General features: G+C 35.3%; 1 protein-coding gene across 1 annotated transcript; it reads left to right on the top strand.

Annotated features, from left to right (window-relative positions):
• The first annotated feature begins 9,646 nt into the window (after positions 1–9,646).
• Positions 9,647–13,892, top strand: elB (zinc finger protein elbow B). The gene is made up of 2 exons (XM_076115816.1): positions 9,647–9,968; positions 11,824–13,892. Exons 1-2 carry the CDS (start codon positions 9,909–9,911, stop codon positions 13,021–13,023), a joined length of 1,260 nt encoding a protein of 419 aa, XP_075971931.1. The 5' UTR covers positions 9,647–9,908; the 3' UTR covers positions 13,024–13,892.
• The last annotated feature ends 5,627 nt before the right edge of the window (positions 13,893–19,519 follow it).

Below are 19,519 nucleotides of genomic sequence, written 5' to 3'. Positions count from 1 at the left end.
CTGTTTGTCTGTCTGTCGGTTTGTTACTCTTTGACAGTAAACGTTGATTTTGATGGAAGTCAGCGTGTAGGTCGTAGAAGATCCACGATCATAGTTTACTTAAAAAAACGAGATGAATTTCATCGAAATTACCACTGACATAACAGGTTCAAAATATAAAATCTGCTTATTCCATAATATTATTAAACTTTAAATAAGCATAAAAGAGAAACTTTTTAATGGAAAACTATTAGGAAACGGACTTTTACAAATTAATGTAGCAAGTCCTCGAATTTCAGCAGGAACGAATCGAGTTTAAAGGCACTAGTTTCTCCAAATATTGACTTTAAACTAAACTCAACAATAGCAAAACTAATGACCTGTCTTTTATTCTTCTTTCACACATTCCTCAACTCTCACCTGATAGTCCTTCATACAATTTCTCCAAACTTTCTTCATACATCTGCGTACCTCTCAGACGTAATATGTTTACATTGGCACGGCGGCCGATGATGGATGGCAGTGATTTATACCGGCCCATCCGACGGCCCCTATTTATGCACTTATTGTGAACGAAAGCGATCATAATTCATAATGGTTATACGATTAAGGGATAGGTGAAAGCGATTTGGATTGTGAAGTTATTTAAGCGCTCTTTACTTTTGTGTCTCCCAGTAAAGAGTGAATGACTAACCAGATTTCTAACGGTCAGGTTTATGGATGGATAAACGTCTCTTTGTTTTTGAGGACATGTACGTAGGTTTTGAGAGGTTTTTTATTTAAATTACCAATACAGAACAAAGTTCGTCGAAATTCTTTCAGACTTCATAACCTGTTAATACAACAACAACCTTTCACACAAACGAGGCATTCAGAATATTGGCTTTTCTTCAACAATAGCCTTTCGTAACAATTTCAAAGGAACCACTACTTTTTCTCCTGTAGATGTTCCTTCACCTTAGATGCTACACTCTCATCACTTGTACCAGCTCAATAAGAGCAGGCTGAAGCTCATTAGGCTGTAGATAATCAATCATAAAGAATTAACGGCGGCTGCCGATCGACGTCACTGCTGTCCGCTTACGTAACGAGCGTGACGTAAGCGTTAATACTGTGACGTCATCAAGAAACTCCACTGATGGATCGGTGATTATCGTCTTGTAGTCCTTTGTAGACTGGCCTTGACCACAGTGATTGGCTAATGGCTAATTTATGATCTAAAATAGCGTAGAAGACGTGAAGACGGTGGACCAACTCTGTAACGGACAGCCCGTGCCAGCTAAAGACGACCTCAACTAGACGGTCGGATGGCATCGAGAAGTGTTGAGGAACTCAATATATAGAACTTGTATAGCTTTCAAAAAGTGTCTCGGTTGAGCTAGGAGATTGACACAATTGTACTATTCTTAAACTATCTTAAAGATACATTTTAACGAATTTTGGATAGCAATCATCAAATTAATCAGATGTATCGAAAGGAAGTGGATAGTTTATTCAACTAAATCGTAAAGAGAATACATTCTTTTAGGTTTTACATAAATAATTAATTAGAAACACAATATTTGTTATCAATAAATACCTATTAAACAAAGACTAATTTAATTGCTACTTCCAGACTAAGTAAGAAGGTCAAAAGAAATCTTTTACACCAAATTCTACGCAGAAGCCATCCACCCTAATCCAAAAGCATATTACATGACAATCCGTATTAACACGTTGAAACAGCTAATAAGCAATTAGGGCGGCCACACACGGTCCGACACGCGATATTAAACGCGTCCCCGCTTTGTAATGAAAGAAAGAATAGCGTTATATTCGCGGAGAATTGTGGATGTTGCGACTAACGCGTGCGTCAAATTGCTGCTCAGTCGCTGTTATGTGTCGGTGAGATAGAAGATAGTTGTTATAGTGATAAAAACTAGTGGAATTAAGTGCGCGATGTCATTTTGTTCAAGCTGTATATGTCAAGGTAATTTAAAAATATTTGCTATTTGAAGAGTTATAAAGAATAAAGTTTAAAGTTTAGTGGAATCAAGTGTGATGTGTAATTTTGTTCAAGCTCTTAATTTTGTCGACTGGCAGTAGTCTTTCTAAAGAGTAAAGTATTTTCAAAGTTCTTTTTTATGCAGCATTTGAAGGTTTTTAGCTTAGCTTTCATAGGCAGAAATTTAGAAATGAGAAAGTAAAATTATAGTTCACTGTACAGTTCTGAATCATTTATAAGGTGAAGTACCTTAGTAGCCTTTAATCGTGAGTAAAATAATTTCTTAATGCGTCTGAGTCATCATAATAAATATAATTTTTTTCATAAACTCGGCCATGAAGGTTAATTTCAAATAAAAAATTAAAATTATTTTTATGATCCACTAATAAAAACTAAAAGTTTACTTTTATTAAATTACAGTGCTATATATTATTCTTTTATCTTTTCGATCTTTAACTAAATTATGAATGCCGATTATAAAGTTTAGTATAGCTCTAAATTTCTAACTCTATGACTGATAAGAGATCACGCTATCAAATAAATTTAGTTTTTTAACGGCTCATTTACGTTTATTATAAAAGTGTTTTATTTACATTAAAAACGCCATTAAATAAATAGCCACTGGGCTTCAAACGAAAGTAAAATGAGGTCTTGAAAAATATTTTCCTTGGTCCATCAATATTTGTTTGTACATATAAAAATATTGTAAGTATACAAAGCCCTTGAGCGAAGAAAATGGTGAAAATCTTTTGTTATCATAACTACGCAATTTTTAATAACCTTTCTTTTAAATCGTTTGTGCGTTTAAAAGGTTTTGGAACCCTGGGTTTGGAAATTTAAGAGCTATTCTTAAATTTCACGCATTTTATCTTCGAATGCCTATCGTTTCAGGGTAGGTTACACTAACCGTGGTTGCAGACTCACTGGCGATGGCAGTCATTCTGCCTAAAATGTTGAAAAATGAAGATACTTTCACTCTCTTCTCCTGTTAGTTAAAAAGCCCTCACGTTTTAACCATATTACTTAAAGAAATAAAAGTAATAGGTTAGCCCCTATAACATGGGACTAATATTGTAAAAGGCGAAACGTAATTGAATTTCATACACCTCTACACATTCTTAAAGAAGTAAAAATCTATTCATAATTGACAATACCACTCCCAATTTCCATGAAAAATAAAAAGGAAAATCATAGCAATTCCTTTTATACACGTAATAGAGTCCAAGCAAGTGGGTAAAATGTTTGTCTACGATATTCCGACATGAGGAGCTATGAGACTGAAATGAAAGCAGTATTGTGTGTACTTTGTTATATTCTGTTTGTAGCTACAACTAAATGGTATTGTAACTTATTCCAATATGGCCGGCTGGATTGTTTTTGGGACTTGTTTTGTCTGATAAAAATGTTTTTAAAACATTTTCGTGTAGTCATTTTTATTTTATGCGTTGCTAGTTTTTTAAAAGAATTTGCATAAATTTTTGATATCGAATAGCAAAAACAATTAAAACAGTGTATTTTGTAGGTACTGTAGTCCCATGCTTAGAAGTAGCAAAGCCTAAAGATTGATATAAGTCACTTTTTTTTTATTTTCTAGGATGTATAATGCGTGGTAGTCGTAACCGGCAGTCTTGTATGAAAAGATGTATGTTGAAGATGTCAATGAAGCAAAGGAAGTTTGTAAGGATCCTACAAAGTGGCTTCCCATTCTGTTCTCTGGTCTCTGCGTGCTTATTATGAGAAGAAGGAATGCTATACTATTTTCTAGTATCATTAAGCTATAAATTCTCCCCTTTCTTATCAACCGTAACCAGTAGCCACAACAATACAATAACGTTTTATAACAAAATATAAAAAGAAACATTGTTGATAAAATAATAAAAGAAATACATTGAATTGCGACGCGTAAATTAATACCTTCGAACACTTTGATGTTATACAAATGACCCCCTTTTGGTTATTTGTATGAAACTATTGAATAAACGCGGCTTTGCTTGTTTATGTTGAGTTTTAATCTTTTGAAAAAAGTATAAACTATTTTGTAATCGAGTTTGTTGGCTTTTGTACAGAAATTGAGCAGCACTCTTGTCGAAAAGAACAAGTTTGGCAAATTAAAATACTTCAAAGAGCTGACAGTTGGTAAGTACAATATATAACATAACAATAGTAATGCAATTATTTTAATCTGAAAGTGAGTATAGTTGGATGTAAGTTACACTTTCAGGCAAAACTTAACTGAACAGATTATGATACAGCACAACGACACACATAGTCTATAACACATTGAATACTTTTTAACCCGGAAAACAAATTGACGCGATCAAAGTTGCAGTCAGAAGCTAGTGTTATAACATCTGGTGCTTTTAATATTTCATCGTTATTAGTAGCAATATGCTACAAACATACAAACAAACAAAAGTTCATAATAAACACAACAAAAGGCGAATAGCAGTAATTTATCAAAGGTATTGAATGCGCGTAATTTGTTTACACAAACATGTCATTTTACATACGACTTGTTCCACAATCATAGTAATGACTTGTGCAACATAGTTTTACTAATATTATAGATAAATACTTGGAATAAACTGCTATTTCGTAAAGGCTTTTTTATATGGGCCAACGCGTAAATACCTGTGTTTTTACATATACTATTAAATTTTACCCGTAAATAGCTGTCTTTTTTAATATACTATTAAAGGCATCTTATATGTATGTATGAAGACAGAACCTTAATAGTTTGGTAACAGTTATTTCTAAATCTAGCTTTTGATACACATTTTCTTGATTAGGTTCAACAAGATATAAAAGGCAATTAAGAATCAATGTAACATGCATTCTATACAAATATTTTTTTAGCATATTTATTCGTAAAAGTATAAAGTGAACAATACAGAAAAGGTCTGTAGGGTAGGTAGCAACTGATATTCCTTAAACTCGGTCTGATATCTTATACCGAATCAGGCGTGATTGAATGTAAAATTATGTTTTAACTCAGCAAATATTTTTTAAATAAGGTACTAAAAAATCTCAAGTGGTAAACAAGTTTAACAAACCAGTAATAACTTAGTTGACTTATGAAAAGATTTAAAGAAGATTTTACACAGAACCATCTCCAAGATTCCAGAATTCCTTGCAAAACTAGTCTACTTTAACCCCAATTTGCTTTATTCATCATGCCATCACCGTATGTTCCCAAAAATATTAATTGAAACCCTTCATACATAAAACATGAGTTCAACCACTCAATTACAAACTGCCAACAATCTTTAGTCTGGAAAGAAGACATAGACGGATGGGGAGCTTTCAAAGCGTCAATTGTCAAAAGGAAATGATCCAATTTTTATTTTGAAAACAAACCACGGAACCCCTGCATTTATCATCGACTTTATTTTTATAATAATAGAGGTGATTATTGCTTGTGTTGGTAAAGTTTTTGTGGTGCTAATTTGTATAAGAATAGTCCAGAGTGATTCATGAAAGTCGACAGTGCGTGAACCTATTAAGTGGTATTGTGTTAAGTTGTGTGATTGATCGGCTCTGATGACGGAATCACAATGATGTGAATGTTTGTGTTATGAAAGACACTGTAGGGAATCCGGTTATTAATCCCCGTGCGGTAAGGTTTGCTTTGAAAAGATTTTTTGAAGCGGTAAAATGCAAAAGTGGATATTATTTATCGGGAACACTGTTTTGTATATCGTGTGTCAACGGGTGTTATAAAAACCTGTTTTAGTTCAAAATTATTATTGCTAGTCTTAAGACTCTCCGATATAGACTCAATATGTAATATCGTCTCTCTCTCTGGATAGCTAGGCTGCTGCACATGGATTATTTGCTGATGAAGAATGAATTCCGTGATACACGAAACGATAGATTTATTTTTTCTAACCACTTACTTTACCTCTAACTGAGATCTCTCTTTTAATACTATTTATTCTATAACAAACAAAAATCCAAGCCCAAAATAACTTTAACAATTTTCAACATTCTCTTCTCCAACATAACACTATTTACTTCCAGGTATTCCCACCATCGAAGTAGCTTCAAAAAGCCCTTGACATATCGGCTGTCTCCCTCACTCGTACTCATACATACAGGAGCTGATATTGCAGTACATTAAGTATATAGTTTGAAGCCAAACATCTTGTTCGTGCACTCGCGTCGACGGAAGTCACACGCTCGCTTTCAGATCTTTTACTGAAGTAGACTTGGGGTGCTGTAGAATTGGCAAGGTGACCTGCACTTTTACTAGTACATTAGTACTAGTAAAAGCTTGCTTAAAAATCGTGGTTCTATCATCTAATAACCCTCGACCCAAGTGGTTGCAGATTCGAACCCGAGGCAATACACCAATGACTTCCAGCAGTAAAATGTATGTATGTATTATTTAAATGTCAGCTATTTTATAAACTGAGTTAGCTATATTCAATTTTTCAATCAAGTAAATAGTGTTTGCTCATGATTCTCCGTTTCAAAGGAATGGAACTGAAATGGTTAAAAGTAACATTCTAGATAAGTCGCTAAGCTGTTATTTCGTTTGATGTTATTTTGTACAATATTTTTATTTTCTGAATAACACTTAACTATGCCTAGGGACTATGACTTCAAGTAAACCTAAACTTACCCCTACTAGTGTAACTGATTTTGCACTTCAATATCATTAATTTGGATGACAAATAATAAGATAACCACAACCAGTTTCATTACTCACATGACATCATTATATTAAAAAATAACATAATAATAGCAATAAAACTTCAAAAATAAGTCAGCTTCTAAAATATTGAACCTAAAATCACCTAGTCTAGTCCATCCCAGATCTATAGTGCAGCGCTTGAAGCAACTCGGCCACTAAGTGGTTGTCACGCGACGTCGCCGGCTACAGCGCTGTATTTGCTTAGCGATCAGACACGAAGTCTGTTATTTGTTAGAGCATGTCATCTGTGAATTACTTCTGTGTTACTCTTTGTTATGTTATTGCTTTATATGTGTGGACTTATGTGGTGTATTTTGTTGCAATCAATATTTTGTTCTATTACTATAACGCCATTTTTTTGCACGAATTTTAATGATTTTTAAAGATGTTCTGAATTACAGGTTCATCAGTCTAAATAAGTTTTGTGTGTAAAGCAAAAGAAGTGGTCCTGAATAGTAAGAGGAGATTTCATTGGTCTGTCTGCTAGCCTGTCTAGGAGAGTACACAGAAACCAGAATTTACTTTTGGTTTCTCTATAAACTTCAATAGATAACAAAATCTATTAATTTATTAGATGTTTACTACTTCTATAAGAATGTGTGATTGATCCTCGACTAAGTCCTATTTAAAGAATTTGTACTACCTTTAACAACAACAAATCGTCTATAAAACAAAAGGGTATAGCATTTACTATGTCTTGTAGCTAACTTTTTAAGCGCCACTTACAACAATAATCTCATGCAAAAATGTTCCTAAAAACACTATTTTTACCCAATCCCTGCTCCAGATAGGAGAATCCTCGTTAAACCAAACGTATGCAAATTCCAGTTATGTAATCGTTCTTATCTTAGTTCGGTGGTAAGGATTACCGTCAGTTGCTCGAACGATGCCAAAACTAAGGTGCTGGGATTAACTTTGCTATGTGTGATGCATTCAAACTGTTATGTTGATAATGCTGGATCTTAGTACGTCTGTCTTTGAAGGACTTTTGTTGAGTTTACTTTGGTTGGCTGTTTTGTTTCTTTAAATATAGTTGATCTTGGTTTAAGGACTTAGGACGTTAGTTAAATCTAGCTTTGGGACTTGAATTGTTGGTTTGATACGTGTAAAAGTTATAAGAGTAAAGAGACAAGCGAATGTTCTGTCCCCGAAAAATCTGATTATTAGAGGCCTTGAATTTTTAAGTGGCTTAATTAGTAAGAAAAGTAGACCGAGTGGTGTAAGCACGACATAGGTGCTTGATATTTCCTAGCAAACATCACTAGCCATTTAAAAACCTCATTATGTAAAATGCATAATCACTTTAAAACATATTCTCTTTAACTAATCAGAATCAAAGCATCCATATTCATATGCCTTAAAACAAAACGATACTCGTATCAAATAAAAGCCATTAGTGTAGGAAGTCGTGACATGTCAAATCGTTAGATAATGCGTGCCGTGGGTCGACACGGTTCAACCGTGCGGTGAGCGGCACGTTTCAACCGAATATCGGTTGATGTCGGAACGATAGATCTCGATACGGTTGAGATTGAACTGTTGGCATGTGTTGATGACAATGGCCTGCTTTAAGTGTTTTTTTTGTTTTATATGACTACTGGAATGGTATAGGCGTTACTTAAAATGTATAAATGGATTGTAGATAATGTACTAAAATTTCAGCTAAGCCTTTCTTTCTTCCAACTATGTAACTAAAATATAATGTTACTTTTAGAATATCACATTTAAGTATTTATTTAACTTATACTAAATTAAAATCTAATAGGTACATTTGACACAAAACAAAACAATTGATCGTTGATACAAATGTTACTTTCTTCAGAAAAAAATGAAGTTTAAAACCTTGGCCTGTAAATTCTTAAAAATATTGCAGTTTTTTTTTATTGTAAACATTTCTTTTAATGCCTATATTGCATTAAAAAGTCAGTAGAAAAACTAGCTGTGGGGTCTTGGTATTTATCATTATTTCACTAATCTGTACTTTACAACAAACAAATCTTATTTCTTTCTTTCTATAGTATTAATCACTTCTCGCAATGTGAATAAATACTTCCAAAAAATGACTAAACTCGGCTTAAGAAAGTTTTAAAACAGATTACAATTATAACACAATAGTTTCACTGTAAACGATTACGTATCAATACATTTTACTTAGAAAATATAACCTCTAGTTACTACTTCATCCTATTGTTTTATACTAATCACCATTGTACCCATTGTTCTCCTACAAAATCTCATTGTAATGTAAAGTTTAAACCATTTTAAAAGATAAGCATTAGTACTAACACTCTATTGTTAAATACCACTAAACTATATCTTTACAGCACTACTATATAACCACAAAAGGTTCAAAAGATTATAGAAATTGCGATGACTAAGACGTTTGTTTGAAAACAAAACAATGAGAGTACGTTTTCACAATCGTAAAACCAGTGGGTGGTCCCCCACCCATTGTACTTAAGGGTTAAAAAGCAATATCACCTTTTACCTGAACATTATGCAACAGAAAATCTAATATCTATCCCACTGAGCCACAAAATAACCATAAAATAACAGAAAATATTTTCTAACGAATGAAAGTGTCGACTAATTTTCTTAAGCGCACATAAATTCACACGTCCGTAATATCTAACACATAAAACCGTCAAAATATAATAAGAAGATAACAAACAGCAACAAATCGTTAAGAAAAATCTCTTGACCCACATTAAGCAACAAAGATCCGCCTACGGACGACACTAAAACTAAATTATTACTAAGCCGCCGTTTACCAGGTTCGCAGCTATTCAATTTCCTACGCTATGCATCTCCGTCGTCGCATCCACTCCTTTGACTGCGCGATGCATATTTTATATAATCCTTTCATCAAAACGTCGAGTTCGCGGAAAGCGCTTTTAGTAATTCTCGCGAGCGAGCGAGAAGGAAGCCGCTGACAAACGGGGTGTCAAACAGCGGTGGGGATAAGACGCCAAAGCTCCCGCAGAGCACACAGAATGCAAAAATGGCGAGGCGACTAGTGACAAGGTGTCAGGAGGGGGGCACATCCCGCACATCACACCGCGAGCCTCAGTTCAGCGCCGACCGCCACGGCGACCGCACGTCCCTCGTGTCTCCGTACGCACGCGCGACCTGTGACTTGTGTATCATGTGCTGACACCAACGCCTTGGATTTTGTGAAGTGATATTGTTCTGTGTTGTGGTACCATATATTTTTTTAAGCTGGAAAAGGATATCAGTTTGTGGAGCAACATGCTCACGTCAAGCAATCAGTATTTGCGACCGGATTACCTGTCGCCGCTTCCGACAACGGTAAGTTTGATTGATGATGACAAACTCCGTGTTTTCTTAGCGAGCGCTGGCGTTAGGTGTAATTTTCTTCACATTAGCGTTCAAGGGAAGTTTTCGATTAGACTTTCAAGGAATCGTTCAATTTACTCACAATAACTTCGAATCAAATATTAAATCGAACTTTATAGGAAACAAAAAATATATTTACTATCACTTATTTTCATCAGCCCCGAAAAATATTAGAAATAATCAGTGAAGTACATTTTCTGGAGACGCAATATTTCCGCATCCCCGAAATAAAACACTCCCAAAGTATTTTGTAAATCATCACAAAACACAAACAAGTCATCAATGTAAATCTATAAATACTTGTTTGTAGGAAAACAAAAACTTCCGTCAAATATGTCACCGATCACTCAACCGAAATAAAAAACAAAATAACTGACTCGTAAGAAAATTACAAAAAGATTTCTCGTAAAATATAGAAAATATTCACAATAAACTTTTAGAAAATGAATCGCAAGTATTTCAACAGCAACATAAAATGTCTCTAACAATGAACTATAAAATATTTCCTCCATTATTTTCAAACTATTACATTAAAGACGATTATTTAGTACACAAGTAAAACGTTCATAAGAATTAAGTTTAAATTCTAGAATTAAAAAAAAATTGGAATTGTTAAAGAAATTTGTTTTGGGTCGTTTTTCCAAAGCTAGATATCTTTATTAGAAAAAAATATAAGATCCGAACGCAATAAATCGAAAATTCTGAGCTTTTCCTGAAATGTACAAATGTAAAAAAAAGATTTTTGAAAGAAGGTGCATTGTATAAATTAGTATGACTTAGATTTATCTGTCACCCTTAAACTATCAAACTCCATGTTTTTAAAATCTAAAATCAAAAATCGTAGACATTTTTTTACAAAATCCTTAAAAACTTAAATCATGCAAATAACTTGCCGTCGCTCCATTAGTTACTTCAAGATTTTATCGATACAATTTATGATTGTATTAAAATACAACTCCAATAACCGTTGAATAAAATTTATAGCGTTTTCTTAGAACTAATAACAACATCTAAATAACGAAGAAAATTACTGTTCCGAACAAACTGTGTCATAGTCGGAAAATAAATTTGGCTAATCTAAACGAACTTTATTCCTATCAGTATAATAAATTTCTGTAACACTGTTAAACAGTATTATGCAAAGGTATTTATTACCACATACTTCCATGTCATTACTTTTAACAACTGAAAGAACTAATGGAATACAAACTCAAATATATCTCTTCAAAACAAAATTATACAATTTTCTTCAGACGAAATCGATTAAAAGTAAACTCTTTAAATAAATTGCCTACATAAATTACTGTTAGAAACGCCAAGAAGTTTCAAAAGACTTCGCATAATGTAAAACAATTGTCTTCAAAGTGCTTACAAACAAGCAATTAGTATTTTCAAACCAGACTCTAATAAGAATCGTTTATACTCAAAGCTAAAATAAACTTTCGAGGGAATAGCGTACGTAAAACAGAAAACATATTCCCAACACACATAGCGACGGTTGAGCGGCGGCAATAGACGTGACAACACGCCACAAGTTCAGGCGTGCCGCAAATTCAGCGGCACAAATTGCCCTTTTCACTGCGAGATTACATCATGCGGGAGCCGAGTGAAATGTCAAGCGGAGCCGACGGCTGCCAGACGCGCGGATAATGGCGCGTCGGCCGCGTGATTGGACGCCCTCCTCCCCCGCTCGCTCCCGCCGCACGGCCCCGCCGGCCCGCCCGCACCCCCGCGGTCCCTTTGTACGCCCGTCACTCGCAACCTCGACCCGACGTTTCATTTCATAAACTGCCTCTCTTTGTTGCAGCTCGACGCGAAAAAGAGCCCGCTGGCGCTTCTAGCGCAGACGTGCAGCGCAATCGGTGCGGACACACCCAACCCCAAACTGATTTCTGCCGCCGAAAAAGCCAGCAAAAAGTACGACGAAAAGTCGCACATACCTGACAACAAGCCTAGCTTCAAGCCTTACGAATCGTGCCTCACAGCGAGAGAAAAGACTAGAACGCCAGATGACAGAGGGTCTGTCAATGCTACTTCAAAGACACCACTCTCATCAAAGGGCAGCGCATCTACAACCCCAGTGCAAGCGCGCTGCGCTAGTAATCAAAGCTCGTCCTCACAGAGGACTCCGCCACCGGCGCATCGTAAAACGCCTTCAGAAAAATCTGACGAGAGGTCTAGTCCTCTCCACGACTCACCTGCTCCGATGAAATCTAGTTCTGAAACAACCAGCAGCTCGTCTGCATCCAAGTTACCATTCACACCCACCTCTCTGTCATCCAGCGCAGACACCAAAGAACACTCGAGCTTCAAACCCAGTGTACCTGTAACTTCTTCAGCCTTCCTCGGAGGGTTGCCATCCACCGGATTTCCGCTGCCAATGGATTTAATGACTAGTAGTTTAATGGCGGCGCAGCATCATGCCTTAAAGAATGGACTGAATCCGTATCTCGCATACGCAAGAATGAAAGCCCCTGGCAGCGATCTCGGTATCTGTAGGGATCCTTACTGCACGGGTTGCTCGTTAAGCTCACACTTGCTCAAATCTGCCGTATGTCCGGCGGGATGTGCTCAATGCGATCACGCTAAAACACCGTTCCCTCTGCCGACCGGCCACCCCGCAGCCGCGGCGTATGCTCACGCGCAACTGGCGGCCTTAGCTGCGGCTTCACAGCTGCCGTACGTCTGCAGTTGGATGGCAGGAGACTCTGCGTATTGTGGCAAGAGGTTTGCGACATCGGAGGAGTTGCTGCAGCACTTGCGGTCTCACACGGCGAGCGGTGAGTCGAGCCCGAGCCTGTCGATGTTGAGCGCGACACATCCGCTGCTGCAGCGCACATACCCGACCCCGCCTCTGTCGCCGCTGACGCCCCGCTTCCACCCGTACAGCAAGCCGTCGCACCTGGTGTCGTCGCCGCCGCTGCCGTTCCCGCTGCCGCCGCATCCCTCGCTGGCCGCCTACTTCCCGCCGTACCCACTCTTCGGCCCGCGGCCCCTGCACCCTTGAGGACCATCGGCGCTCCACGGACACAAGAAGGGGGGCGCCGACCGCTAACGCCCATGCCAAAAGGACATTCGGAACCGAAGTATGTGTATATATAATTTAGTGTTCTTCGGGTTTCTAGTCGGCTCATATCATCGACGGAAGTGTATGCCCCGCGGGGGGCCGCGACAGCTGTGATCTCTAATTGGTAATCATTATAATTAGTGCACTGAACGCTTTGTCGTAACCGCGTGCGCGGATTTTAATTTTCTAGTTAGACTAACGAAATTTTTATGTACCAAATCTATAGATTGTAATTTAAATTGATTTTGTTTAAATTTAAGTTGTTGCAATTAATTAGTGAGGGTTGTTAATTGTGTTTGTATTTGTTAAGTAAGAAATGTTTTATGATTTGGCGTCACATGATCTGTCACATATCTCTGTAATTATAATGTGCGCTATGACTGAAGGTTTCACGTAGAGTGTTTGATAACTTGCAGATAATGTTACCGTAACTACATTACTCGTTTATATTCATAATTGCAACTTTCAGTTTTATTAAACGATAAGATCTTAAGATGAATCTCACGGAATACACTTTACTTTTTAAAATTTACATTCTAATGCTTGCAAAACTGGCACATTATATTTTTATGTGTAACGATAAACTAATGTTTACATAGTACACAGTCAGATGTTGAATTATGACACAAATGATACATAATATAGTGTGTGAGGAGAGCGATTCCTGTACGTTCAGTACGACTTCTGTACAATTCATAATAAATTAATGAACACTGTAATACTTGCAACTGATATCTGTTGACATAATACATTTGTTGTTATAAAGGGCATAAAGCGAAAAAAAATATACGTAAATATTTAATTTGAAATATGATTTTTAATTTTTTTAAACCCCAACACATATTATGAAACCCACACACACAAAACAAATTGAATCATCTTTATTAAAGACGAAGACTGCAAAGCTACAACTGAATAACAGTAGAAAATCCTTAGTAAATAGAAACACTGCAAGTCAAAGAAAACAAAAACAAAGAAAGAAAACCGAACATCTCAATTCCATTCACTTCGAACAAACATGACTGAAAACAAAAGACACATGAAATAGAACATCAGCAAATATGAGAAAACCCACACATTCATAACCGCTATATTTTTCTTAGCCGGCATGAGTCAAGCCACGTCGTACGTAATTAGGACTGGTGCGGCTTCCACTACAATAAATTATAAGCAATTTATCTGTCTGTCTGTCGCCATAGATCACGTTCTGTGCAGCATTTACTAGCGTTGAAATATTATGACCAATGCGCAGGGTGGACGCGCCATTTGTCTGCCTAGATCGCAGTTATTATCTTCAAGTGCTACATTATGATCGTGTGAAATGATTTTTAGTGGGCAATTTATTACACACTTTGTACTTGCCAAAGTATTTATAATGTGTCTGTTCATATTTCATAAATATCTACGCTTCATATCTTAAAGGATTTTTAGCTAATATGTTTCTATACAAAACGTTACTCACATAAATTAGCGCTAATCACATTATTAATGGTTATTATAACAAAGAATTACATTCAATTAAGCAACTAAAATTTAAATATAATTTTCTATTATATTTTATTCCGCTACACGCTTTGAGCATTATATTCATTATATAAAACATAAATGACGGTCTTCATTTATTACTGTTGGTTAGAAAAACAATGTTAATATGTATTTATGTATACTTATGTGTAATAAAACTTTATGATTTCCTGCTGATTTCGAAAATATATATGCCAAGAAGAGCATTTAAATTATTATACATATTTAATGCATAATTCTCGCATTATTATATTTATTAACGTCGTAAAACATTAATAATATGTCTTTATTTAGTCTGCTTGTCTGTAGAAAAATTGGTTAAAGCGTGAAACAACAAAAAACTCGTATTCAATTTTAAAGCTGAATATTTTTCTAAGTTAGTTGTTTTTTGGCAATTTATTTAGCGTCAACTTCAACAGTTTGTTTTTCAAATAAAATTAATTATTCGTTTAAGCAATTCAACACAAGACTTAATAGTTTTGACCTTTAGAAAGACTGTAAATTGTCTAATATTTTAATAGTATCATTGTTCTTGAAGTAATTTATGTTACGAGTTTCTTTCAAATTAATTTTCTAGACCTTGTGGATGTTTATGAAATTTTAAAATTGTTAATTGAATAATATAACTATTATTTTCAGTCGCGTAATTAAATTTATAATAATTTTGAATGTAATAAAAAGCACTTATTTTTAATTATGAATAAAATTTCAAAATTTTCAAGACGTAACAGTCCTTCGCTGAAATATTTACGATAATTTGCGTGGATTCTAATTAAAATAAAAAATCGTTTCAGAAATTATATTATTTTAACGACTGTGTTTAATGATATTTCAGATCTTAAAATTGCGAATACAATTGAGTGTTAATAATTAAGATTTTAGAATACTGGGAATTATACCAAGTAATTAGTATTTAAATTATCCATAAAAACGTTTAGAAACTTTAAAACCCAAATACGCTTTAATAGTCAGTAAATTGTTAATTAAGAATAAGTTCTACAGAGTTGTTCCTTAGTGGAATATTACTCGAATTTAAGTATAATAATTAAAAGACTATGGAACTATTTTCTATTTAAATATACTAAAAATCCGTTCGTATTACAAAAGTTGACATATTTTACACAGTAACTTTAGTTAATTTCAGAACATCCAATAATTACTTAATTACAGCCTCCTTCTATCAAAAATACACACCGTAGCAGACACAGGAATTGAAACTTTATATGCGGACTAGCTGACCCGCGCAACTTCGCTTGCGTCACGTAAGAGAGAATGGGTCAGAATTTTCCACCTTTTTGTAACACCAAAAAGGTGGAAAATTCTGACCCATTCAATTTTTACTGATACTCTGCTCCTCTTGGTCGTAGCGTGATAATATAAAATATGTTTCTTTTTTACAAAAAATATTCTCAAAATCATTTATATCTCTTAATATAACGAAGTCGCGCTAAGGCATATCCGCCATTAAAACAGTTGCCATAACAACGGAATTTTGTTATTTCAATGTCATTATAATATTGACTATTCGCGACTTAGTTCGCCACTTGAATTTTCCCGGGAAATGCGTCATTTTACCGGAGTAAAAAGTAGCCTATGTCCTTTCTAATTGGTTCAGTAGTTTAGGCGTGATTGAGTAGCAGACAGACAGACAGACAGACAGAGTTACTTTCGCATTTATAATATTAGTATGGATAAGTCAGCTAAATAAAGCTAATATTATAGCAATGATTTATAAACATGGAATCAAATTCCCCGAAGGCAGAACTACGATAAATAAAAACTTCCGGCCGATAATCGCACTGCCCACCCTACACGATACATCTCCAAAGATATTGAATTAATATGACGATGAAATATACAATATACATTATACACTTATTTATGTTTAAACTAGAATTCGCTTCGTATCGAAATAGGCTTGTTACACACACATTCGGTTCGGTATTAATCGGCCTAGTCGTCCGGAAAAACCGAAAATGTGCAGTGTAGATGAACCTAATTAGCTCAAGCCGAACAAGTGAGTCGGATCGGATTTGTTGTTCGATAAACATTGCCGAACCGAATGTGACGACTCGAATATCTGCACAGCAAGCCTTACTACTCCCTTCTGCGGAAAATGACTGTAAATTGTCTGGTATTGTCGGTATGTTAAGTTCGGCAGTATTTACCGAACAACAAATTCGACTCGAAGCAATTACTGCACTTGTTCGGCTTGGGCTGATCGGGTAGGCCCTTCGTCACCAATCAGTTTAAACGTTCAGGCGTAGCGATGTCGAGCGGCATTTGTCCGGAACATTCATCTACACATATTCGGTTTCGCCGCGCGGCTAGGCCGATTAAAGCCAAACCGAATATGTGTGTATCAAGTCTTATATTATTTAATTGGCAATTTAGTCGTGAAATAAACGGAAAGTTGGGTATCATCTCGTGAAATGACTGCGTATTGGAGCCAAGCTGTATATTAGACTGAAATAATTAATTGTTTGGAAACGAATAAGATATATGTAATTTATAAACTGTCCGTAAGTGATGTGTATGTATAGTTTCAACACAATATTTATTTAGATACTTTTAATTAGTCGAAGCATAGCACGTCTAGAATTTCTTGCGGCAACTTTTTACAATAACTAGAATGAAACAATAAATTGTAAAATTATTAATCATTCTATAATACAAATCTGTGTGGCTCTGCTTACGTACAAAGTTTAATTTTGTTTCAGTTTTATTAGAAAAACAAAGGATTGATAGTCGATTAGCAAGTTATGTTTAAAATTTTTGTATTAATTTATTTCTCAATACAGTATTTCGTGAAAATCGGTTCTAGCGTTAAGTCATCCAAGCAAACAGACAGACAGCTTTTCGCATATATAATATTGGTAATAAATACTATAGATAATGAACAATAACACTAAACAACAATAATAAATTATAACGAACATCCGTGCGTGGTTGAGCCAAATAGTTTCACAATCAGATTAGAAATTAACGACATACATTTATTTATTTATAGATTATGAATTATAATTACAGTGATAGACGAGTGGTATAAGTTGGTACCTCCCACGCAAGCGGTTGCAGGTTCGAACACGAGGCAACACAGCAAAGACTTTTCGAAGTTATGTGTGTATTAGAAATAATTATCACTTGTTCCAATGGTGAAAGAAAACATCGTGAGTTGTGAATGCAATGCGATCCCGAGATCCCGTGTATTTTTTCGGGATCAATCCCGAAGCATAATATGACGAGATCCCGTTCGGGATTGTCGGAGAGGGCATTTTCAGCAGTTGGCTACATTGCAATAGACTTAAGATGCCGATTAGAAGCTCGTACTATTGATACACTTTGTATTTTAAGAGGCTACTTTCAAAATGCCATGTGATTACTTTTTATTTTGATCTCCTGGAGCTACAACTACTTTTTTGATTATGTTCATGTTATTACACCTGTTAATTATGTTACGTTGTTAGTAATATTGAAAAATAAAGGCTTTTATTTTCTTTCAAATAATAATTTATTGCATTCACCACACTATCACACACATATTACATTAAACAAGCCGTTCGAATTGTATTATTTTTACTTACTAGACGGGATCCCGAAAATCTCGGGATCCCGCGGGATTGATATTTCTGATCGCGAGGGATCTCGAGTTGACGATCTCGAGTCGGGATTGCATTCCCTAATCGTGAGGCAACCTTGCATACCTGAAAATTCTTTAAAACAGTTCTTGAAGGAATGCAAAGTCCCCAACCCGCAATTAGCCAGCGTGGTGGACTCGCGTGGTGGACTAAAGGCCAAACCCCTTCCTCATTACGGGAGGAAGACCCTTGCCCAGCAGTGGAACAATAAATGGGTTAATTTTATTTTTATTATTATGAATCATAATAATCATTTGCACCAATGTTTACGCTAATATATTACAATTTCCGTTCAATTAATATTAATTATTACTGGTCTATGATTGGCTAATTCTGCTGTGGGAATTAGATTGGATTGCAATGAAGCAATATAAATTATATTAATATATTAGGTAGTATCAGTTTCGCAAATTAATCCGTGTGGGATTGTATTATTAAAATAGATATATCCACTAAATTGTAGTAATTACACGGCAATATTTTTTTAACAATCATTTAATTAGCACATTCTCAGTTAAGTTAGAAAAATCTAATTATGCGGGTTAAAATACATTTAGAGTATAAATAGCAAATCAGTTTTGAATTCCGTATTATTAAGACTTACAGATATGCTTATAAAGGGAACATTATATATTTTTAATACAAATTAAATGTCGAATTCTCAATACTATGGTTATCAACTGTAGAAAATCACGCTACAGCTTTGACTATTAGTCAACTAAACTACTAAACTATTTCATTCTCAGAAATTGGAGCAAAGAATCTCTAGTAGTCAACTATTACACATAGCGTCCGCTCCCATCTAATGTAATGATAGTTGATTGACACGTCAACGCCGAGCATCCACGATCTATTGTAATTGGCAGGCGGGCGATCCAACACGATGTACGTGGATGTGCTATGATTGATACTTTTTGTGTGCGTTTTGCTTGGAGATTTAGTTGGGTTCGGTTTTAAAAGTATGAAGATTTTTTGAATCTATAGAGGGTGTATAATGAGATATGGTATGATATTGTCTGATGCTAAACGGTTTGTTGTGTAGTCAATAATCTTGTTTGTCTTAAACCACAAAGTACTTGCCATACTCCTGTCATTTGCTGAAAAAAAGGCTTATTTGTGATTTCTTATAGCAAGGCCAGACAGGGGCATAATTTAGACATAATAAATGCAAGGCCAGACAGTTAAAATTATGAAAAGAATTGACACTTATTATGTCTTTTATTTTAATCCAATAAAATAGGGGTTAACTTACTCGTGTTTTCTACTTGACAAAT

Source organism: Anticarsia gemmatalis, chromosome 6, assembly GCF_050436995.1.
Source record: "Anticarsia gemmatalis isolate Benzon Research Colony breed Stoneville strain chromosome 6, ilAntGemm2 primary, whole genome shotgun sequence".
NCBI classification, from domain to species: domain Eukaryota; kingdom Metazoa; phylum Arthropoda; class Insecta; order Lepidoptera; family Erebidae; genus Anticarsia; species Anticarsia gemmatalis.
The sequence above is the reverse complement of the archived record's forward strand: the minus strand, read 5'-3'. Positions and strand labels throughout refer to the sequence as shown.

What these genes read in the sequence shown, in the direction of transcription:
- elB (XM_076115816.1), top strand. Translation starts at nt 9,909, where the DNA reads ATGCTCACGTCAAGCAATCAGTATTTGCGACCGGATTACCTGTCGCCG. An exon ending in TGTCGCCGCTTCCGACAACG is followed by an intron (nt 9,969 to 11,823) that starts GTAAGTTTGATT and finishes TCTTTGTTGCAG; the next exon opens with CTCGACGCGAAAAAGAGCCC.